The 24,814-nt window shown below is 35.5% G+C and overlaps 1 protein-coding gene across 1 annotated transcript in view; it reads left to right on the top strand.

The window, feature by feature from the left end:
* Positions 1 to 24,814, top strand: part of HDAC9 (histone deacetylase 9) — a 950,572-nt gene that overhangs the window by 720,613 nt on the left and 205,145 nt on the right. The window contains exon 18 of the mRNA XM_049785709.1: positions 6,765 to 6,872. Within this exon, the coding sequence (XP_049641666.1) occupies positions 6,765 to 6,872 (108 nt within the window). The remainder of the gene's footprint in view (positions 1 to 6,764; positions 6,873 to 24,814) is intronic.

Raw genomic sequence — 24,814 nt, forward strand, 5'->3', positions numbered from 1 at the left:
TATGTTTATATATGTGTTTGTGTAGCTAGTGATAAAACCCAATTAAGACCCCTTACATGCAATGCATTCTACCTGCCATGGGACAATATCCCTATTTCTTACTTTTTTTTTTTTTTGGTTTTATGGGCCACACCCATTTGATGCTCAGGGGTTAATCCTGACTAAGTGCTCAGAAATTGCCCCTGGCTTGGGGGGACCATATGGGATCCCGGGAGATTGAACCGTGGTCCTTCCTAGGCTAGTGCTTGCAAGACAGACACCTTACCTCTAGCGCCACCATGCCGGCCCCACTATATTCTTATTCCTTTTCTATTTTCTACTTTTTTTGTTTGTTTGTTTTTTGGTTTTTGGACCACACCGAGTGATTCTCAGGGGTTACAGCTGGCTATGCACTCAGAAATTGCTCCTGGCTCCTCTGAGCTGTGTGTGACTCAAGTGGTAAAATTGCAGAAAGCAAACATAATAATCTCCATGTTCATCCATGTATAAGCATATATCATAACTTCATTTTTCTGACAGCTACATATAGTATATAATACATATTATATATTAATATATTGTATTAATATATATTAATATATTAACATTATATATAAATTAATAATATATTATATATCACTCACCTGTTGTCAGGCATCTGAGTTGATTCCAGAATCTGGCTATTCCTCTTTTGAGGAAATATCTGTTGTTTTTCTTCTCATTTCTTGATATAGTTAGATTTTTTCTTTTAAGTTCTACCAATAACATATATTATACATATTAAGCCTTTATTAGAGGGGTTGATATTGAAAATATAGAAAATTTTTTTATTTATTCACTTTCATTATTATCAAGTTCATTCTCTTCATTTCTTTTGTCAATTCAAATTTATATCTGGTATTATGAGGCTATTTCTGAATTAATCACTTTGCTATATTTATAACTTGGGTCTAATGACAATATATTTTTCTCTGTTTTGAACCATATTTGGAGGTATTAAGGGGCGCTGCTGGTTTGATTCTTGAGGATAATTACTAACAGTGGTTGGGAGACCATATGTCATCAAGATTCACGTACTAGCCACCTACATTTAAAGTATATCAGTTCCCTGTTTTCTATCTCTCTGGCCTGACAATTTATCTTCATTTGTTAAGGATGTTTTTGTTGCTATGTTTATTTTCCTTTGTAATTTTTGAAAGTTCTAGCCATGTACCATAGTGAGAATAATTTCTTCTAAGAAAACTATTGTAATTTTAAATTTAATTTTATGGTGTTTTTTTGGGCCATATTTCACAGAACTGAAGGATTACTCCTGCATCTGTGTTTAGGGTTCTCTTCTAGGGACCAAACATGGTGCCATTTTGCTCCCAATCCCCACCCCTGCCTGTATATTGGACAGCATTTTGTTTCTCTCTTCTCTCTCTCTCTCTCTCTCTCTCTCTCTCTCTCTCTCTCTCTCTCTCTCGCACTCTTTCTCTCTTACCTTTCTAACATTGTCATGCATTCCTTTCTCTTTTTTTTTTTTTTTTTTTGGTTTTTGGGCCACACCCGGCTATGCTCAGGAGTTACTCCTGGCTGTCTGCTCAGAAATAACTCCTGGCAGGCACGGGAGACCATATGGGACACCGGGATTCGAACCAACCACCTTTGGTCCTGGATCGGCTGCTTGCAAGGCAAACGCCTCTGTGCTATCTCTTTAGGCCCGCATTCCTTTCTTAAAAATATTGTTTATATAATACTTTATTTAAAATACTACAGAAGACAAATCGAAACTGGGGAAAATAAATGAAAAGAACCATGAAAAGACTTTCCTGTCTCTGTCACTAATATTTATTCAAGGCACAAAAATAAAGAGAACAGAATAGCCTTTAAAGTAAGTCTATATTAATGTTGATTTTAAATATTTGTGTAAATTATGGGCAAAAGTGTTGATAAAGAACTATTTAGTACTCCAATAAGGAGCAAAGTAAGAACTTCTAAAAAGTAATAGGAAGGATACAATATGTTTTTTCTTGTTCATTTCTCTCTGACTCTGCTATCTGCATTCCTTTCTATTGGTGGCTTACTCTTTTGACTTCTTCCTCCTTGCCTTCTTTTCCACTCTACATTTTTGTTCTTTCCATATACCTTAGGAACTTTAAGCATCTTTCAAAAGAAACAAGCATAAAGTGTGTGTCTTTGTGCATTTTAAAGTAGTCTTAGTAATCATTCAAAATAGAAAAGAAAAATTCAGAAAGTCAAGCATGAGATTCCTATTGACATTAAGAGCACTGAAAGTTTGATCTTGAGATGTCTGGCATCCAATATGATGTACACATCCAATATTGTGTACGTACATGATTCTCAATGTTCCTAAGGCAGAATTTGTCCACACTGCCAGTAATGATATGTTGGGGTCTCCAATTATTTGTTGGAGGAAATGTTCTTTTGCTCTGTAAAATAAATTTAACATCATTTATATTTTCTACCCACTACAAGCTTATAGTATATGAACCCTCTTTGTCTTAGTAACTAAAAATTATTTCAAAATCAACTATTTCAGAATAGTAACCAACAAACGTTAACACTCAGAGAAAATCCAACTATTCCTGATAAAAAATGTAAAGTTTGATTTCAAAATGTTTTCTGCATTTTACATTGGAGAGATATTGCAGCAAGTAGACATTTACCTTGCATCTGACTAAGTCCATGTGGTCCCCAGAGCACTTCCAGGAATAATTTCTGAACAAAAAGCCAGGAGTAAATCCTGACAAACACCAACTGAATTTTAATTCTAAATTTTATTAATTGATTTTGACTGGGGGGACATATTTATCTGTGCTTACATGCTGTACAATCCTTATATCCCCTCTCATATGGTATTTATTCTTTAATTTTCTTTAATTCTCCCCAAAATTGATGATATTATTCTCTTCAAACATTAATAGCCTCCTTTGGTTTTAAAATTCTGTAACCCTCCAGATCAACTAATTACTAAGTAAACTCTATTGAGGTAGTCTCGGTGTCTCAGCATCCTTCCTCCAGATGGTCTTCAATCTGAGGATATACAGAGGCAAAAAGAGAGTCTTTAGATAACTCTGTGTCCTCTGGATATTCAGGTTCCCATGGCAACTTCTGACCTTTACCTGAATGTTTCTCATCTTTCAGCATTGAACCTGATAATATAATTTCCACTTTCCCTAAAAGATTGAGTTAGAAGAACCAGGCTTTCTTAATCTTGTCACCTCTGTTCTTGGTGCTAAGGATCACACGTTAGCATACACCTTGCCTTCTGAGCTGTCTTCCCATCACCTACATTTAAGTTCTTCTACTCACATACTTCTTTATATAATGTCATAGATAAGTGCATGTGTAGACCAATAAAAATGCTAAATATTATTAAGTATATACAAACACATTTAACCAACACATTTTCCCTCTTTCTTGAGTTTGCTCTTGTCACTCATTTCTGCCTTTGTTTCTGCTCTATATTTTAGTTCAACTGTTTTCAGTCTTGGTATTTTGGACTCTTTTTTGTCTGTTTCTCTCCTCATGGCCTATGTAGCTCTAGGCTAGTCTAGTGAGCTCTGTGCTCAGGAATCATAAGTTGAATTTCCACAGCATTATTTTTTATCACTGATACTATACTAGAACTGGAATGTACCCACTCGAGTTATAGCTAGTAGAATAATTAGGTGGGAGTCTGCCACAAAATACACATTTTATATATATCTATATAAGATCCCAATACTAATTTATTTATTTATCAATTTGAACTCTTGTTAGTTTACTGTCCTCCAACAAACATGTACATGTGTTCATGTATATCCTCTATACACACACATATACACTTCTCAGACTTGCACTAACCAGTGATCGGCAACCTTTCTTTTCAACTGAGCCAAATCTCGCCAAAACCACGATTGAAATTTATTTTGAGAGCCACACAGGGCGTGCACGGACAGGCTAGGAGCAGAGTCCTGACTCCTGAAGCCGACGCCCGGCACACAGCAGAGTGCAAAGAGCCACATGTGGCTCGCACTGCACTAACCAGAAGACTAAATCAGAGGCCAGAATCAGAGCATGAAACTAATTGATATAAGATGTAAATTCAATGGCCTTTTTCCCTCCAAATAGTAGAAATTATTTTTTAACTTGACTGACATGTTTAAACATTTAGGAATATCGTTATAATTAGCTTGTATGGTCAGAAGAATTGCTTTCTGTTCTGTTCCTATCCCTCCTCCTTTTTATGACCCAGAATCTACATTTTTTGTTTGTTTTCTCTGCCACACCCGTTTAATGCACAGGGGTTACTCCTGGCTAAGCGCTCAGAAATTGCCCCTGGCTTGGGGGGACCATATGGGACGCCAGGGGATGGAACCGCGATCCTTCTTTGGCTAGCGCTTGCAAGGCAGACACCTTACCTCTAGCGCCACCTCGCCGGTCCCAGAATCTACATTTCCTAATCCAAGTCAAAACTGTGCCAGTATCCTCATTTTTGTCTTCAACTTTCATGAGGTGAAACATCAAGCCTCTTACATTTTATGGCCTTAAATTCCACTGTTACACCATTACCATCACTGTCCCATAATTCTTCATTCTTATATCATCAGTGTCACCTCATTCTTACTATTTTCCTTTCCTTTCTAGCCACACATTATCTCATTCCATGCCAGGAATTACTGTTAATGGAGTCAGCCAGTCTTGCTTACCTAGAATTTTTTTCTACTTCCAGCACGTTCTGGACTTCTAACTGAGCTCTTCTATGTGGTGTTCTTGGTGTTCTTGCTAATATAGGGAAGAGATTTAGGTAACCTTCCTAATTATTCAAGGGAGATATTGCTAATATGTTATTGGCAATGGCAGGGAATGTAGATTGGAATCTTCAACTACAAACTTGTCCAAATAGTAGAAATAATGGTAGAAAGACTGGGCTTGTCAATTATTTAATCCTTAGTAAAATCAGATGCAATTAGTAGTTAAGGTATAATGTCATGTAGTTTAAAGAAGTTTGAATTTTTACTCTAAAAATATGTTATAACTTCACAGAATAGGGGTCCAGATACTTAGAACTTAGAAAGTAATCAATTTATTGTTTGATGTCACTTAGATTTTGTGAAGCCACAGTTTCACTTATAGATTTAAGAGAAAAATCTTTGCAACAATTTTGTTTAAACGTGCTTAATTTTTTAAATCAATGCATATATTTCTCTTCATCTGTTATTATTTACTTGTTCTTGATAACATCTAGTTGGGAAAGCCATTATAGCAAAGGACATATAAAAATGCTAAGGAACTTGCTTAGTGCTTTGTGATTATTTGTTGTTATTTATTTCATTTAAACTATACATTCAGCCTCATTCATTAAAGATTTTGCTTTATTAATTTGGAGCTTCCAATTAATTGGGTAACTTCCCAAGTGGTACTAAGGAGACATGGCAGCCTCACAAATGATTCTTGACTAAACAGGCCAGCTGTGTTGCTTAGACCCTGTGGTGTCAGGATACCCAGGCCTAACAGTTAGGGGGGCTCTGAGGATGCATCTGGTGACAGTCAGGGGACCATATGCTGCTGGAAATTGAATCCTAGCTTGGCATTTGCAATGTATGTGTCCTAATCACTGTACTATCTTTGATCTTATTTTTAAACAAATCTTTTTTTTCTTCTTTATTTTTTTAAATGGAATTTTACCCATTTGGGAAATTTGGTATTTTTACCAACACAAACATTTTATTGTATTTTCCAGTACTCCCAGTGATGTGTGTTCTAAAATTGTATATCTACCATGTGACGCATCCATGCACAGGAATATATAACATTTAAGAAAAAATAAACACTCCAATGGCCCTTTCCATGTCCTTGTCATATGTACTGTCATTAGGGCATGCATGGAAATAATAAACAGAATTACAAAATGCTAAATGCAACTAATGTTTGTTTTATTTGGATAACATACTTTCTTCTATAGATGCAACCAGGAGTTTGAATGACTTACCAGTTTGTATCCTTCCAGTTTAACCCTCAGGTCAACTGTAAAAAATGTTAGGAATTTCAAGCTTCTCCTTTGAAAACTGAATTTCTTGTTTTGCAATTGGGCTTATTACATATTGATGACCTTAATTTTTGACAATGATGTCCACAAATTGCTTCAATTAGTTTTAAGATCTGAACCTGAGGAATGTAAAATGATGGCTAATGCTTTTTCTCCTACTGTTGCTGCTATCTGCCCAATAAATATCTTTGGATCCCTCTCCCCTTGCAGCCAGGCAGATATTTGAATTTTCCTCCACCTAAACTTGCAAATCCATTTTTTTATGTATAGCTAAGTGCACTTAGCTTTGCCTCCATTCACTACTGGAGCCTAGTTTCTAGCAGGCCTGTAGTTATGCCAGATCCGACCTATGTAATGTTATTTGTAATGAGAAATCTAAACAGGGAATGGCAGTGGGGCATGGCAAGAATGTGTTTCCATTGGAGAAGTCAGAGTAGAGAAAAAGTATAAGCAAAGCCGCGTCTAGAAAGGCCTTTTCAGCTGGCCAAGACGAAAGACTAATGTTATTGTACATAGGCTGTTATCCAGCCAGTCATTTCTCACAGAGTTGCTCTCTCTCTCTCTTCTCTCTCTCTGTCTCTGTCTCTCTCTCTGTCTCTCTCTGTCACTCTCTCTGTGTGTGTGTCTCTCTCTCTGTCTCTCTCTTTCTCCCTTCCTTCCCAATTTTTCCACCTCTACCCCACCTCCTTCCTCGATTCCTACTATTTCCTCTTCTTTCTCTTCCTCGGGTCTGTGCTGACTGTTTGCTCAGGTGGACAGTGACACTATTTGGAATGAACTGCATTCGTCCGGCGCTGCACGCATGGCTGTTGGCTGTGTCATCGAGCTGGCTTCCAAAGTGGCCTCAGGAGAGCTGAAGGTGAGGTCTGGGTTGCATTAAGTGTGGGAAATCCAGAGAAAAAGCTGAAACAGAGATATTGTTGTTTGGGAATTGTGATGTGGTCATTAAAAAGGGGAGGGTGGGGGAAAGAAGGATTGGAGATGGCCACTAAGGTGTTATAATAACTGGTATGTCAGTAGGTAGTGGTAGATCTGACTCCATGGGCCTTCCTTGCCTTGGGGAAGCTCTGTGGTAAGAGCTCTCTGATGGTGAGTAAAGCTATGGGCCAGGTTAAAAATATCTTTCATATATAGATCACTGACATGCCCCCCTGGGATTCTCTTTTGAAGCAATTGAAAAAATATGATTACTGAGTACAATGTATAAGCTCAAAATACCACCCAGAGAGAGAAAGAAGTGGGGGCTGGAGAGAAAGGTAAATACCAGACGGAAAGGATTGGGAGGAAGAAGGAAATTGTTGATTAGAAGGGTAATGAGCCAGAGTATGTTTTTCCACGAAAGAACTTCAAAAATGAGCTATGCTTTATTGTCCTTTTCTTTTTCTTTTTTTCCCCCCTATTTTTCTTTGCCATTTCTTCTTTCTATAACTTAGAAAAAGAACAATATCCAAACCCCAACATGGCCCAGCCTAAACAATTTATAAAATCAAGAGACCTGACAGAAGTTGACATTTTATTTGGTATTTTAACACTGCTATTTTAAGGTATGCCATGTGCATCTTGAATACAGTTACCCCAATAAACTTTGTTGGTGTTAACATTACTTTTTAATGCAGTAGTTCACAGAAGTCATAGGAAATCTGGGCAATGACTGACAGAATATTTTTTAGCAACTCTGGGACTCAAGAGAAATATTGTGTGACCAATTAATGTGCACCAGAATTTTTGTTAATCTAAAATAATATCTATTGTGATTTATTTTTCTTTATGTCTAATGATTAATTACACCTGACTCTCCAAATTGAGATTCAAAATGAATATAGGAATGTGTACTTTATAATAAATTGTTTACCCCAGAATCTCTTTAAGAAATTAGAATACAGGGGCCGGCGAGGTGGCGCTAAAGGTAAGGTGTCTGCCTTGCAAGCGCTACCCAAGGAAAGGACCACGGTTTGATCCCCCGGCATCCCATATGGTTCCCCCAAGCCAGGGGCAATTTCTGAGCGCATAGTCAGGAGTAACCCCTAAGCATCTAACGGGTGTGGCCTGAAAAACCAAAAAAAAAAAAAAGAAATTAGAATACAAAAATACAATTTTATAAGTTGAGCTGTATTGAAAAAAAACATGGCCATAAGTACATGCTGAGACACAAAACATGTAGGTACAGAAGCATGTATTAGTACAAATAAATGTGTGTATAATTCTGTATGTGCTGTGGGTATAAAGAGGCTTAGCTATTAATTGTTGTTCTTGAGAGAGTCATCCATAAGGTACTTATTCTATAGTGTTTACCTTTGTTTATGAGTTATTGAAGAATAAAATACAGTGAACTTTAAAGAGAAGGGTTTTTGTTGTCGTCAGTAGTATGATAATTCTTGCTGCTTGGAAATTTCACTTGTGGGGCCCAAGAGATAGCATGAAGGTAATGCGTTTGCCTTATATGCGAAGGATGGTGGTTCGAATCCCAGCATCTCATATGGTCCTCTGAGCCTGCCAGGAGCGATTTCTGAGAGTTAGAGCCAGGAGTAACCCCTGAGTGCTGCTGGGTATGACCAAAAAAAAGGAAAAGAACAGAAAAGAAAGAAAATTTTACCTGCAGCACTGGAGCAATATGGTTTATTATTTTTTTATAGGAGGGTTTTGTTTTTTTGAATTTTGGGCCACACCCGTTGACGCCCAGGGGTTACTCCTGGCTCTGAGCTCAGAAATTGTTCCTGGCTTGGGGGACCGTCGGGGACACTGGTTGGATCGAACCACAGTCTATCGTGGGTCAACCGAGTGCAAGGCAAATGCCCTACCACTGCACCATCACTCCAGCCCCACAATCTGATTTTTTTATCCTACTGATTGAAATACTGTTACTTAAAATATTGTTAACAATGGTTTCATGTTTACATAATTCCAATACATAACCATGATCATAATAACTGACTTTCTCCCCTAGTTTTTCAACATTCCCTCCCTTTACACACTAACCTTAATTTCCCTTCCTTTCAAACCTGAGACACATCTACTCCAAAATTCAGTCCTCTGGGCCAAATCTCATGTTGTATTGTCTTTGCTATCTTTTTGATAACTTTGCATGTATGTTTCCTTAAGTACCACATAAGAGAGAGATAATTCTATGTCTACCCTTTTCTTATTAACTTCACTCTGTATAATTCTCTTTAGTTCTATCTGTGTTTCAGCAAATAAAATTTTTTTTGGAGTTGCATAATATTCCTTTATACCAGTACTTCTTTATTCATTCATCTGTACTTGGGCATTTGGGTTGTAAATGATTGTACTAAAGTCCTTGATGAACACAAATATGCACATATACTTTTGAAGTAACATTTTTGTATTGGGTATGCAGATCCCAAGAATTTGTGTTGCTAAGTCATATGGAAAAACCATCCTTTTTTTTCCCCAATGGTCTCCATATTTTCCATAGAGTTTGAACCAAATGGTATTCCCATTAACAGTGAATGAAGGTCTTTTCTTTTCTCAGCACAACTCTGTCAACATTACATGGAAATCTCTAGGTGTTTTAATGTATGTCATTCTCAACTGCATATGATGATAACAGAGTTGTTTTGATCTTGCATTTATCTAATCATAAGTGATGATTATCATTTTTATAAGCTATGGCTACTTGTCTATTTAAATCAGGGGTCCTCAAACTTTTTAAACAGGGGGCCATTCACTGTCCCTCAGACCATTGGAGGGTCTGACTATAGTAAAAACAAAACTTATGAACGAATTCTTATGCACTCTGCATATATCTTATTTTGCAATGAAGAAACAAAACAGATAAAAATACAATATGTCGCCCGTGGGCCATAGTTTGAGGACCACTGATTAAATGAAATGAATGTTCATCTATTCCCCCACTTTTTGAATTGTATATACCAATCAATAGAATGCCAATAGAATGGCTTTTTATTATAGTTTGAGGATTTGAGTTTTTTTTTGTTTGTTGTGTAGAACATTTTTATTTGATGTTATCCTGTTTGCTTATTGTTGGTTTTGCTACCTTTGCGTCTGTGGTTATCAATTTGAAGAGACTTCTGAAGTTGATTTCCTGGAGAGTTCTCCCTATTTTTCTTTAATATATGTTTATGGATTTAGATCTGTTCTGAAGGTCTTTAATGTACTTTGAATCTATTTTTGTGAATGGTGTGAAATACGATTCTAATTTCATATTTTGACATATGACAATCCAATTTTTCTAATACTATTGAGAGTTTTATTTCTCCACTTTACATAGTTCTTTCATCATAAATTAACTGTCCATAAATCAGGGAGGTTAACACTGAATTCTCAATTCTGTGTCATTGGCCTGTAGGTTTATCTTAATTCTAGTACATGCAGTTTTTTTAATTCTAGTTTTTTGTTCAGGACTCATCATACACACACTTGATAATTCTATACTCTAAGCCTAGTGATGATTATTTTAGTAAATATAATATCTGGGCATTATTATTATTATTATAATACAGTACATATATAATACTTAACCAAAACTAGAAACTTTGAATGATGAAAAATGCTTTTTTATTTACAATTGATTCTGGACCAAATAATGTTATTAAACTATAAACTTGTGATATAGTTGCTAACATTTGAATTTGTTTTAAAATTAAACCTTTAAATATTCTTCTTTTAATAATACAAGTGTATTAGCAAGAGAAGAAAAATACTTACACTGTGAAAACTATAAATCATTGCTAAAAGAAATTGAAAATTTTTTCTATGCATAGATTGGCATTCTCAAATGATTGTCAAAATGTTTGGAAACTTATTTTGACATTCTAGGAGGTAGCCATTAAACTACCTAATTACTAAGTGTATATAGTATCCAGTAAAGGCATGATAACCATCAGCTATAGTAACACAGAGTATTTATGCTATGTATGAAAAAAGATTCATACACTTTATTTTATCCCCCTCTAAAATTTAGAGCCAGCTATGACAACCAAACTTTAAAATATTCTGTCAAGGTAGCAGACTAGTGGGAAACTTGGGAACTCCAATGAGGAAGTTGATGCTAATGGTGGGATTATTCTAAAACTAATATGTCTACGGGGCCGGTCAGGTGGCGTTAGCCAAGGAAGGACCGTGGTTTGATCCCCTGGCGTCCCATATGGTCCCCCCAAGCCACGGGAAATTTCTGAGTGCTTAGCCAGGAGTAACCCCTGAGCATCAAATGGGTGTGCCTCCCCCCAAAAAAACAAAACAGAACAAAAAACCCTAATATGTCTAAAACATGTATGTCTAAAACTCAACTATCAAACAAGTTGAAAATCATGGTCCTTTAATAAGATTTTTAAATTTAAAAAATTCCCTAAAGTTGTTCCAGTCAATCAATAACAACAAAATAAAAGTTGCATGTCTAATTTACAGAGAACACAAAGACACATGAGACATTCATCTAAGATGAGAAATAATACATTGAAAACACTATTATGTTTCCTCAGTATTTCTTTTCCTTTGAACCCAGAAAAGTTTATCTAATGTATCTTAACAATTATTTTAAAATAAAAATAAATTTGCAATTTTCATGTAGACACTAAAATACAAATTGTTTATAATAAAAGTTTGTTCATAAAATCCAACTCCACTATCCTCATCAGTGTCAGTTTCCATCCACAAAAGTCTCAACAAAATCTTCCAACTACCTCAACATACACTACCAAAAACACCCAACTTCCCACAAACACTTTTTAAATTTTAACATTATTAAAAATGTTAAATAAAATAGGTTTAATGATTAAATGGCAATTTTAGTTTTAGGTTCAGGGCCAACAGATAAGCAACAATGTGACCTTTCATTCCCTCTGATTTCTCTGTTCCACAGAAGAATGAGATCATCTAGTATATGTCCTTCCTCTGCTTTACTCCTCTAAATTTGAGTCCTCCAATTCCATTTAATTTGTGGCCAACTACATGGCTTTATGGTACCATAGTGTTCTATTGGGTTACATAACAGAACTTTTTGTTCATCTATCATTTGGGTTGTTTCTATACCCTGGCTATTGTATTAAGCCCTGCAATGAACGTAGGTATGCACTTATATATTTCAATTAATATTCCTTAGTTGGGGGTCCAACTAAGAAGGAGTAGAATCACTGGGGCATACAGATATAACATCCTTTCTGTTTAGAGAATTCACCCTTCTATTCTCCATAAAGGATAACATGACAACTTTGCCACCAATAGTGAATGAGGATTCTTTTTCTCACTACATTCTTGCCAACACTGACTTATCTAGGCCTTTTGATATGTGCCTTGGGCATTGATATGACGTGATATCTCATTGTCATTTGATTTGCATTTCCCTAATAATAAGTGATGATGTAAAATTTTATATATCCTCATTGGAGATCTGTACGTCCCTTTCACGGGAATGTTTTCATTGTGGAAGTTCATCTCTTTCCATTGTTTGGGTGGGGTTCTTAATTTTTGTTGCTCTATTTGAGAACAATTTATTTAATTTATATATTAGGATAAGTTAATTAGTGCATGTTAATTTAGCGAGGGTTTTTATTATGTCAGGACTTTTTTATTTGATTTAATGTCATTTGCTTATTTTTTATTTTCTTATAGCTATAAACAGAATCAAATAATTGATTTTCAGCTTTTGTTTTGAGGCTATACTAAGTAAAACTCAGGGGTAACTTCTGGTTCTTCACCCAGATATTACTCCTGGCAGTGCTCTGGGAACCAAATGTTATGTTGCAGATTAAACCACAGTCAGGTCTACCTGCTATATATTAAAAAAAAAGTATTAAGCATATTTAAAAAAAAGTCCTCAAACATCATTATTAACAATTTTAGTTATTTCTTCTGAACATGAATAGAACATTGAGTGAAAATCATGAAAGTTCTTCTAAACATGGCATCTTTTGCCTATTCCTTGCTGCCAGAGACTTGACAGCGCTTCTTCTCACAAATCTGAACCACATTTGGCTTTAGAGAGGAAGCAGTTGAGACCCTCAGTATGGCTTGAAGATGATCATCACTAAGTCTAGACCTGTACTTTGAATTATTGAAGTTCAATGTGGAGAATAACTTTTCACACAAATATGTGCTCCCAAAAAAGGCACATGGTGCGCTTGAACGTTCGGGAAAGCTCAGGGAACCTGGAGGAAAATTTTCTCAAAAATTGCCCATGCATGTCTGCTTTTTAACTAATCTCCCTGAACTTGGCTTTGAGATCAGAGTTGCATTGCAGATCAATGAGCTCCATTTGAAGCACAGGAGGGGCATCTTGCACATCAATGGAAAAGGGGTCCACAAAAATTTGGAAAGTGGCTCTGTGCTTTTTGAGGTCTGCACATCTGTGATCATATTTCTTCTCTAGCTTAAAAATAGCATCAACATATTTCTCGCCACTGAATGGTATGCTTGCATCTACAAGATACTTGCATGCTGGGAAATGGCAAAAGTTTTGTGAAGAATGCTCTCACGTTGTCATAGGCAGCACTGATAAGCTGCCCTGGGCCTTGTAACATCTTGCTTAGTACATTCAGCTTATGTGTGATGTCAACAAGATAAGATAAGTCCATGAGCCATTTGTAATCACTCAACTCAGAAACAGCATTACCATCCTTCTCCATGAAGGCTTTCACTTCTTCTATCAACTCAAAAAATCTTTTCAGGACATTTCCCCTGCTGAGCCAATGTACCTCGGTGAAATAGAGCACATCTCTATATTCTTACTCCATTTCCTCTAAAAAAGCATGGAACTTCCTGTGCTTTAAGCCACTGGATCTGATTTGGTTGATGCATTTCACAACAACAGACATCACATTGTCACACGACAGGCATTTACTGCGAAGGGCCTGCTGAGGGATAATGCAGTGAAGAGCAATGGCCTTCTCTACATCCTCCTCTTCAAGTTTTTTTTTGATCAAGTGCCACCAGTCCATTTTTCCTCCCTGTCATCAATGGTGCTCCATCAGTTATTATTCCAACAAACCTCTTCCATGGCAAACCTGCATTCTCAATGCCATCACACAGATGCCGAAATATCTCATTAGCGGTGGTCTGGCCATGCATTGGAATTATTGTGAGCAGCTCTTCTGTCAATTCAAAATTGCAATCAACACCACGGACATAAATTGTGTGCTGTGCAGTGTCTGTTATATCTGTGCCCTTGTCAAGAGCAACTGAGTATGCATCAAAACATTTGGCTTTCTCACACAGTTGATGATAAATGTCACTTGACATGTCAGAAATTTCTGCCTCAGTGTTGGCAGAAAGGCTGATTTTGCTAAATTGACCTTTCTTTTCCGGACAAATAAAACTTGCAGCCTGTAACAAGCATTTTTTAACAAACTTTCCTTCTGTGAATGGTTTCCCTGCCTTAGCAATCATCTCACTAGCCATATAACTAGCTTCGACTGATGCAACATTCTCCTTGGTTGCTTTCTTGAAGAAATCTTGTTGCCTCATTAGACATGCTTTAAGACTGGCAACCCGCTTGGCTCTCTCATTTTGTTGATATTTTGCACATTCCTCACCATGTTTAGTTGAATAATGGCGTTTCAAGTTGTACTCCTTGTGCACTGCAACTTTCTCTGAACAAATAAAACATGTGGGGATGCCCCTGTGGTCAACAAAGAAATACTGCGTCTCCCACTTTTCTTGAAATTGTGCTCATCATCAATCTTTCTCTTCACTGCAGGCTTTGATGAAGTCATGATGAAGGTATGACAAAATCTAATTCTGTAATAAACTTCTCTCCCTTCTCTCCCTTAGGCCTCTAATAATGCAAAGGACAGCGGGCAGGAGCATCGGAAATGACGTCTGCGCTAGGTGCAAAGTATTCGCGATTATTCACTTACCGAATATTCACAATAAAAATCGCATTAGTAAAAAAAAATCGCATTAGTAAGAAAAAATCGCATTAAACATTTTCATACCCCAAACAGAACTGATCAGGGTATGTGAATGTTTAATGCAATTTTTTCTTACTAATGCGATTTTTATTGCGATTAATTCAGTATTGCGAATACTGTGATATTTGAAGGCTGGCCGTGGGCCACAAAATGTTGTATGGAGGGCTGCATACGGCCCGCAGGCCACGAGTTTGAGACCCCTGTCTTAGAGATTCAAATCCTAGAGAACTTTGCCTATATATTTCTCAATATACTTTATTCTGATCTAATCTCAAGGCCTTTAATCCACTTTGAATTTTTAATATTAATTTATGCTGCTGATCTTATAAATAGATCAAACTGAATGTCTTATTCCTCACTTCCTTCCAACACACACTTTTATAATGACGATTTATTTCTCTGAGTCTGTACAGCTGTGATTCACTGATTTTTATAGCTATAAATATTTCTCTTATTCATCCAGTTTATTCTTCTGTGAAACACTTCAGTATTTTTAAATTCGTTTGAACAATGAACAATCTTTAACATGTTTACTGTTTTAGTAGGGGCATTGCTAAGTAAAATAGCAAGCTCCTAGACCAGAAAATTAAATAATAATAAATGTCAGTAAGTACTGCAAAGTATAATTTCAGTCATTTTGCCACAGTGTGATTAAGAAACATGACAACTTAAATCTCTGAAATATACAATATTCTCTACAAAACTGACAACTTTGATCAAAAATCGTTTTGTTTAAATCTTTAAAAATCTACCAAAATTGTACAAAATAGGAAGCATTTATTCAAAGAAAATCAGTTGACTCTTGGTAAGAAATGTATTATATTCTAATTAAAGCTAATTTTACTGTAAGACCTTGGTGACATTTTAAATTACCCTATTCTTGTCTTGCCATTTTCAATTTTATGGCCACCTTAATTAAAATCTGTACTCAAGTAACTTGTAATTTTAAGAGAAGCAGAATAGCATTGTATTTTTTGCATTAGTCTTAAATAATAAAACAATAATAACAATTTTTGGCCTTTCTGATGCTTAAAATGCATTGGAAAGATTATTTTGAGGAAAGATCCCACAAGTGAAATAACAGGCCTAAGGGAAGCTCTCTCATGATTTTTCTTTTTGATATACCTTCAAAATGTATTGGCTAAACACAACAGCCAATAAAATTGGATTCAAGCAACATTCTAACCAGTAATGAATAAGATTTGTTAATGATTTTTCTTTGGTCACATATTGGCTCAAGACTTTTTAATATAGCTCATATTCTCTGATGTGTTACATTTTGATTTGCTATTTCCTGATAATCAGTGATATCAACATTTTTTTCAGATAGCTGCTTACTATCTTTAAGTCATCTTTGAGGAATTGTTTTTTCCTCTGCATTTTTTGATGGGTTGTTGTAAAGTTTTTGTTTTGAACATTGATAATGCTTTATATATCTTGATATAACCTAATTGATTTGTGACATGTAGATTTTTTTTCTCCCAATTATTTGGTTATCTTTATTTTTAGACACATAACTTTTGTAGTTTGCTTCTTTCTTTTTTGTTTTATTTTGCTAATGGGATTGTATCATTGAAAACTACACTGAAATTAAGATCTTGGACAGTCTTGCTTATATTTTCTTTAATGTATTTTACCAAAACATGTTTATTGTAAAGGCATTTAATTAATTTTGGATTAATATTTGTTAATGGTGTAGTTAAGGATTTTAATTTCAATATTTTTTATGGCTATTGAGTCTTCCCAGTACCTTTTGCTGAAAGTTTTCTACTTCACTTCATGCTCCGATCTCCTTTGTTGTAAGTTATTAGCTCTGATATCTGAGTGTTTATCATTAGGTTCTCAGTTCTATCCCATTGATCTGAGAGTCTGTCTTTGTTCCAGTAGCAGGCATTTTTAATTACTAGATATTTGTTGGGGAATGCACAACCCCAACCTCCCAACCTTCTTTTTTCTTGGGTTTTCTTTGACTCTACAGAGAATTTTATGATCACATGTAAATTTTAGAAGTTTTTTTTGTTTTTTTTGTTTTGTTTTTTTGTTTTGTTTTGTTTTGTTTTTTGTTTTTGAGTCACACCTAGTGACTCTCAGAAATAGCTCCTGGCTTGGGAACGACAGGGATCGAACTGAGGTCCGTCCTGGATCAGCAAACACCCTACCGCTGCATTATCGCTCTGGCCCTAGAAGTCTTTTTCTATACCTTGATAAAATATTAATGAAGTATTTAATGGAAATCGCTTTGGTTCTTATAATTTTAGGGTGTTGATTTTACTTTTAAGGGGATAGAGTGGCCACCCTGGCATGCACAGGATATACTTTTGGCCCTGTGCTCAGGGATCACTCCTGATGGGACTCGGTGAACTATGTATTGCTAGTTATAAATTAAGTATTGGCCATATATAAGGCAAATGTTTGTACCTCTATATGTTCTCTCCAGACCTAGACATTTCCTTTTTTATAATTGATTCCTTCAATGTATTAGCATAGGGTATATTTCCATTTTCTTCTCTCTTCTTTCCTTTTTAGGAGTAATTTATAATTTTAACTAAATAATCCTTTCATTTCCTTTGCTAAAATGATTTTTAAATATTGTTGTGTGTTTCTTTTTGGACAGAGTAGTAAATGGGGTAGTTTTATTTTTATTACTCTTGTATATTACTAGCATGTAAGAATCTACCATATATGTGTGTATATTTCTATAGCCTGCAAGTTTAAAATTAAATTTTTTGTTTCTGGAATTATTTAGTGGAGTCTTTATATTTTCTATAATTTCTTGTAAATTGCCATCTGCTTTACCAATCTGATTTTTTAATTCTTTTTTAAATTTCTTGCCTGATTGTATGGCCAAGACTCCTAATGCTATGCTTAGTAGGATGAGGAAAGTCGACATTTTTGTCTCAAGCTTGTTCTGAAACAATAAGTTTTCAGATTTTTTCCATTAAGGACGATGACAGTTGCATATTTATGGCCTTTATAGTATTATTATAAATTTATTCAGTCACCATTTTCCTGAAGGCTTTCACCTGAATGAATATATGTGTTGGATCTTGTCAAGTGTTCTGCATCTATGAAGATAATAATTTTGTTTCTGTTTTTGCTTTTTAGTTTTATCACATTTCATTTGCACACATTGAATCTAATTGTCATTCCTGGGATAAATTCAATTTCATTGATATATATCTATATATATATATAATGCTCATAATATATTCTTGAGGATATTTTGAAGATCTTTGCATATATTAAACATAGATATATCAATAATATTAAATTTTAAACATATATTATAACAGTAATATTTGTCTGAAATTATTTTGTTTCTGCCTGATTTTGTTTTTAATTAAAAATTGGTCTTATAGAAATTGCTTAAAAAGATTCCTCTTTTACAGGTTGAAATTCCTTGAAAATGGGTAAAAGTTTGGAAAAACTCCTGAATGAAAGGTTATTCTAGGAATTTTCTCTGGGGAGTTCAGACACAAAATTACCTCATGATTGGCATCGGGCATAGGCTTTTTGTACCTTATTTTTATCAAAATGTGATTACTATTATTTTGATGTTTTGCAATATCATTTCTCTTGAAGACATTTATAACAAAGGTAGGCAGATTTCATGCTCTGAAGTCAGTCTTAAAAAAGATGGTTTCAACATTTTCTGACCGTTCTTATTGAGTTTTCCTCAGATTTTGACATCCAGTTTATATAGTAAAGGTCCTAATTGTATTTTAAAAAATAATTAAGAAAAAATGACTTAATTGAAATAAATTTGGTCACAAAAATAACATTTATTTTCTAGGTTATATTGGTATATTTTTACACTAACATGAATAAACTCTAAAACAAATCATACATAAGGCAAAGTAACTTTCCAAGTACTATTATATTTTAAAATATTAAAATTGAGGGGCCAAAACAATGGTGCAGCAGTAGGGAGTTTGCTTTGCACTCAGCTGACTCAGGATGGACTGTAGTTCAATCCCCCGGCATCCCATATGGTCCCCCAAGCCAGGCGTGATTTCTGAATGCAGACCAGGAGAATCCATGAGCATCACCAGGTGTGACCCAAAAACCAAAAAAAAATTAAATTTGACATGTGATAACTTATGTGTAAAGCAGACATTTCCTTGCTTTTTGTCTGAATTGTTTTCTTATATCAAGGGAACCTAGAATATTTAATATCATAATTGATTACATACAAACACACTTTAATATGATGTTAATATAATAACTAAATAATCTTTTTTAATATTTATTTTGATCATATTGGCTTACATATCTTTCATAGTAGTATTTTAGGTACATATTAACATTGAATCAGGGGAATACCCATCACCAAATTTGTCCTCACCCCATCCCCGTTCCCTTCCTGCAACCCATATGCCCCACAGTCACTCCCCGGGCTGCTAGAGTAGGTGGTCCCCTCTTTGTCTAGCTTACTGTTAGTGATCATATAGCTGTTTGGTCCTGGTACCCTCCCTTGTTTCCCCCCTATTTGAGAGTTGGAGCTCGATAATTCGAGTTATGTGGTTTTGTCTGAAGGAAAGAAAGGCAATAGAATGGGGTAATAAGTAAGAAAAAAATAAAATAAATAAATAAATAAATAAAAATCAAATAAGCTGAAATGGGCAGAGTCCTTCTAGAGGCTTTCAACCTCAGTTTGAGAGAGGACATGAAAAAGGTAATTGAAATACAGAAAAAAATTCAAATTAAATATCCAGTGAGCACTACAGCAGCAAGGAGTTGATAGTTAATCCCATGACAGTATACTTCAGGGGTGGAGAAACCCTGTATCTCCTAGGCCAAGGGAATTCCCTCTATAATATCCCCAATAGTTACTGTGCCTATGCAGGGGGAAAAAGAAAAAAAAGCACAAAATAATCATTTTTCCACATACACATTTATTGATTGATCGATTTTTATTGACATCTTTATTTTGGTGTAGAAATTGAAGTTGATGTCTCCAATTTTATTTTATTTTATTTTCTCTTTCTCTTTCTTTTTTTGCACTCGGCATGGTTTGATTTCAGAACTAAATAATCTTATAGAAAATATTTGTTGATACATTTTACTCCTAATACATATGACTAGTTCTTAGTCATTACCATTTTTATCCTTCATACTATTATGATTAGCATTATTATAATGCCATATTTTTATTTGAATTATGCACATAAAGTTATAATCATCTGGTTTTAATTTTTATGGATCTTATAAAATACAAAAATGAAATTTGTTTTGCTTAGCTTTTTCAGAAATGTTTAATACAGAAGTTCTATTTACATATTGAAAAATATTTGATTTTTTTTCTTGGGTCAATGTGATCCAAAAACCAGTCATGAATTGTTTGGCCTTGTGTCATCTGAAACCACCGATTGATAAACTAAGCACATTATTTTTAGTGGGTTATTATTGCCTAAGACCCACATCCTGATGATCTCTCTCTCTGCCCAGTAAAACTGTCTTCATAGTGGAGTCATTGTAACTTCTTTCATGCAGGGCTCAACTTAAATTATGTGTAATATAAGCGCTATCAAATGCTCTGTCTCCTTTCTAGCAGGAGCCTGGCATTTCATACATGTGTTTATTCCTATCTGTAGCCACATCTTTGCTAGACTCAAAGCTGTAGATGCCAGGCATCCTGAGAACTTTTCCAGCGCTGTCATCAAGCTCCTTCCTTTGGATTCTTTGGGGATAAAGGTTGGCAGTTAGTTGTGCCTATGCTCTGGAGTCGACCATCCAGTTAAATTGCACATGCTGGGCTCCTGTTTTCCTGGTTCCCTTGAGCTCACTCAGAGAAGCAAAATGGTATTCCCATATGTCCCTAATTGTGTCCTTGGCAGACCTCCTTTACTTGCTTCCTAGTTTCTAGTCAGTGACAAACATTATTTTAAACATAATCTTCATTCAGAAGCTGTAGATTAATAGAAGTGATTCTAAAGCAAACCCTCTTTAAAAAGTACTACTTTTAGGGACTAGAGTGAGAGCACAGTGGTAGGACATTTTCCTTGCACACTATCAACCTAGGACTAACCCTGGGTTAGTTTGATCCCCGGCATACCATAAGGTCCCACAAGCCTACCAGGAGCAATTTCTGGATGAAGAGCCAAAAGTAATCTCTATGTGCCACCAGGTTTGCTCCCCCAAACACTAACAAAAAATAATAATAAATTAAAAGTACTACTTTTAAAGCTCACATGAACTGATAAATATAGCATATTTTCAGATATTTTGCATGCCGAGTTAAAAGCTATCCAAATAATTGAAATGTTCTTAATAAATTTTATGTCCCTTTTTACAAAAGTTTCAGAAATAATTATGATATCTCTATTGAGTGCGTATCATTTAGTCAATAATATTTCAATATGTCACTTTTTATAGTTGCCAGGCCATGCCTGGTGGTGCTTAGAGCTTACTTCAGGCTCCCAGCTCAAGAATCCTGAGAGGCCAGAGAGGTGGCGCAGTTGTAGAGCAATTGTCTTGCAAGTGGCTGAGCTAGAATGGACCATGGTTCAATCCCCGGGCATTCTATAAGGTCCTCAGAGCCTGCAAGGAGCTATTTCTGAAATCAGAGCCAGCAGCAACCCCTGAGCACCACCAAGTATGGCCCAAAACAAATAAAAAATGTTTATTAAATAGCACCATGCTATCTAAACAATTTCTAAAAAGTAAAATTTAGGCTGTTCTTGAATATGCGCCTACAAAGTGGGCAAGGCAAGATTGTAGATCTACTTTTCTTTTTATGTACCTCAATTGGCTTCGAATCAACTACAACCCTGGATCCCTTATGAGCAAATGTGTATCCAATATCATTTTGGGTTTTGTTTTCTTTTGAGGCCACACCAAGTGATGCTCAGGAGTTACTCCTAGTTCTGTGCCAGGGATCATTCCTGCTCAAAGGGCTATATATGTTGCAAAGGATGAAACCAGGTTTTGCCACATGCAAAGGAAATTTCCTATGCTATCTCTTCAGCCCCTAGAAACATTTTGCATGAGAAATAAAAATGAGATAACTTGGGGCCGGGCGGTGGCGCTGGAGGTAAGGTGCCTGCCTTGCCTGCGCTAGCCTAGGACGGACCGTGGTTCGATCCCCCGGCATCCCATATGGTCCCCCCAAGAAGCCAGGAGCAACTTCTGAGCACATAGCCAGGAGTAACCCCTGAGCGTCACAGGGTGTGGCCCAAAAACCAAAAAAAAAAAATGAGATAACTTAAATTTAATATCACAGATGTTCCACAAAGTGCAAGAGAATTTTAATGAATATTGTTATCTTTTTCATTTTCTTCTGAATGGAGTGGTAGGGAAGAAGAAGCGATTAATAAATAAACTACTTCATAAAACCAGATATAACAATATTAGTTATATTTTTGATTTAGTAATAACATAACCAATTAACTTGTCCTTGCTAACAAAACATAGTAAATACATCTTTACACACAACAATCCCCCCTTTCAGCCAAACAGGATCTAACATATAGCAGATTTATTTTAAGCAATGACTTTCAATGACAACATTTTAATTTTATAGGAGACCTTGGAAATATATACTCAGTAGACTGAAAATATGCTTTGCATGAGGGTCACACCAGTGGGATCCCCACCACTGCATAATCCTCCAAACATTATGGAAAGTGACCTCGAGCACAGAACAAGTGGCACCTCAGTACCATTTTGTCAAACCCTAGAACAAATAAGTAGACTGGTAGATCATTAGGCTCTCTTTCTAAATAACCTTTAAAAATCATATCTGTTACTCTTCTTCCTCAACTTCCTGTTTTACTCTCCTTGAGAGGCAGAGGGGGGATTCTGAGGGAAGATGAGACTGTTCATCAAGAGAGGTGGCTGGTAGAGACAGGTTTGAATGCAGTTGCTACTTATGGAGCAAGCGTAAAAGCTTAGGAGCCAGACATGGTGGCTAAGGCCTTAATAAAGTCAATGTCTCCTGAAACCTTACTACCTGTGGATCATTTCCTCGATATCACCCCAAGACCTCCGGCTCAAGAGGGCTGTAGGCACGGGGCCCGGGCTGGCAGAGAAAGGCCACCCTCCCTCCTTCTCACCACATCCAGCCCTATTCAGAACTCAATAATTACTCAATAATATGTTCTTTTTCTACACATATCTTTGTATGTTTCTGACCTTTTAACTTCTATGTAATGATATAAAATAGTAGAAGTTCATTAGTAACACTAATTTTATAAAACACTGTAAATAAATTATTTAATTGATTCATCACAAATTAGTTACTGATTGTTGATGATTGAGTTTCAGTCATAAAATGTACTACATCCTTCACAGTACACAAACTGGAGGAACATGTGACAAAACATTTTAATATATCATTCTAACTGATTTATTCCCACTTGTCTTTTAATCTATCATTATACAAAATATTTGTGTTTGTATACTAGAAAAACACATTTACTGACATTAGTAAATGCAATTAGGAACAAAATCATCTATTGAGAGAAAGAATATGCTATCTTAGTCATATGTTTCAGATTGTTGTTGCTTTCAATATGTTTTATATTAAAGCAAAATAGATGAACCATGGATAAATTTGATAAGTTGATTATTATTGAGTATGAATATATTAAAATATATACATTGATCTTTCAAAATATGAAACTATGTATAGATATAAGTGTTTGTTTAAGTCATATTCATAGTAGATAATGGGTAAACATGAATATGCAACAGGTGGAATTTTGGCCTGAAATATGGTATTGAAAGCATATAAAATATTGCATACAAATTTCTGATTTGGCAAGTTTATTAAATGTAATATTTCAACCATTATATCTTTTCTTGGAAATAAATGCTTACGAGTTTTTGCCAGATTATATTTGGTTTGGATGCATTTGATTTCACTGAAGACTGAAACTTTTTTTTTTGGGGGGGGCCACACCCGGCGGTGCTCAGGGGTTACTCCTGGCTGTCTGCTCAGAAATAGCTCCTGGCAGGCACGGGGGACCATATGGGACACTAGGATTTGAACCAACCACCTTTGGTCCTGGATCGGCTGCTTGCAAGGCAAATGCTGCTGTGCTATCTCTCCAGGAACTTTAATTTTGTTTTTATGCCTTTTCTAAATAGTTGCATTTTAAGAAGTTAAGTAAAAGTCTAATATTAGGTTAATTATCATCTGCATATTGGCAGAAATGATCCCTGGTACAAACCAGGATTAAGACCACACCAATGAGTGTGGCCCCAAAACTAGCAAGAAAGATAAATTTCTTTGCACATTAAAATTTTTCAATTCTCATAAGTGGTATAATAATTTGAATTTCTGTAGAGAAATTTGAACCTGGACAAGTTGCATTTAATAAAAACAACAGTAAACCTGTAAAGTGATCTAGTGATTTTCTAAATACTTATCCTTTCCTTTCCAACAGAGGATTTAATTATATGTATTAAAAACACCAAAAATTTAATATTTCTGATAATTGTGATGAGAAATATAGATTTTATCATTGAAAAGGAATGAAATATCTGAAATGGTAATATTACTTTCCTTCGTTTAAATTGTTTTTTACATATAGACTGATACACCTCATTTTTAAAATGTACATGTCTTAAACCTAATTTTTGATAAAGAAGCAAGAAATCCTAAATGGAGCAAAGAAAGCCTCTTCAACAAGTGTGTTGGCACAACTGGCTAGCCACTTGCAAAAATATTGAACTTAGATCCCCAGCTAACATCACGTACGAAGGTTAAATCCAAATGGATTAAAGACTTCGATATCAACCCAAAACCATAAGATATATAGAACAATAGGTAAAACACTCCAGGACATTGAGATTAAAGGCATCTTCAAGGAGGAAACTGCACTCTCCAAGCAAGTGAAAGCAGAAATTAACAGATGGGAATATATTAAACTGAGAAGCTTCTGCACCTCAAAAGAAATAGCTCCCAGGATAC

This window comes from Suncus etruscus, chromosome 13 (assembly GCF_024139225.1).
Source record: "Suncus etruscus isolate mSunEtr1 chromosome 13, mSunEtr1.pri.cur, whole genome shotgun sequence".
Taxonomy (NCBI): Eukaryota; Metazoa; Chordata; class Mammalia; order Eulipotyphla; family Soricidae; genus Suncus; species Suncus etruscus.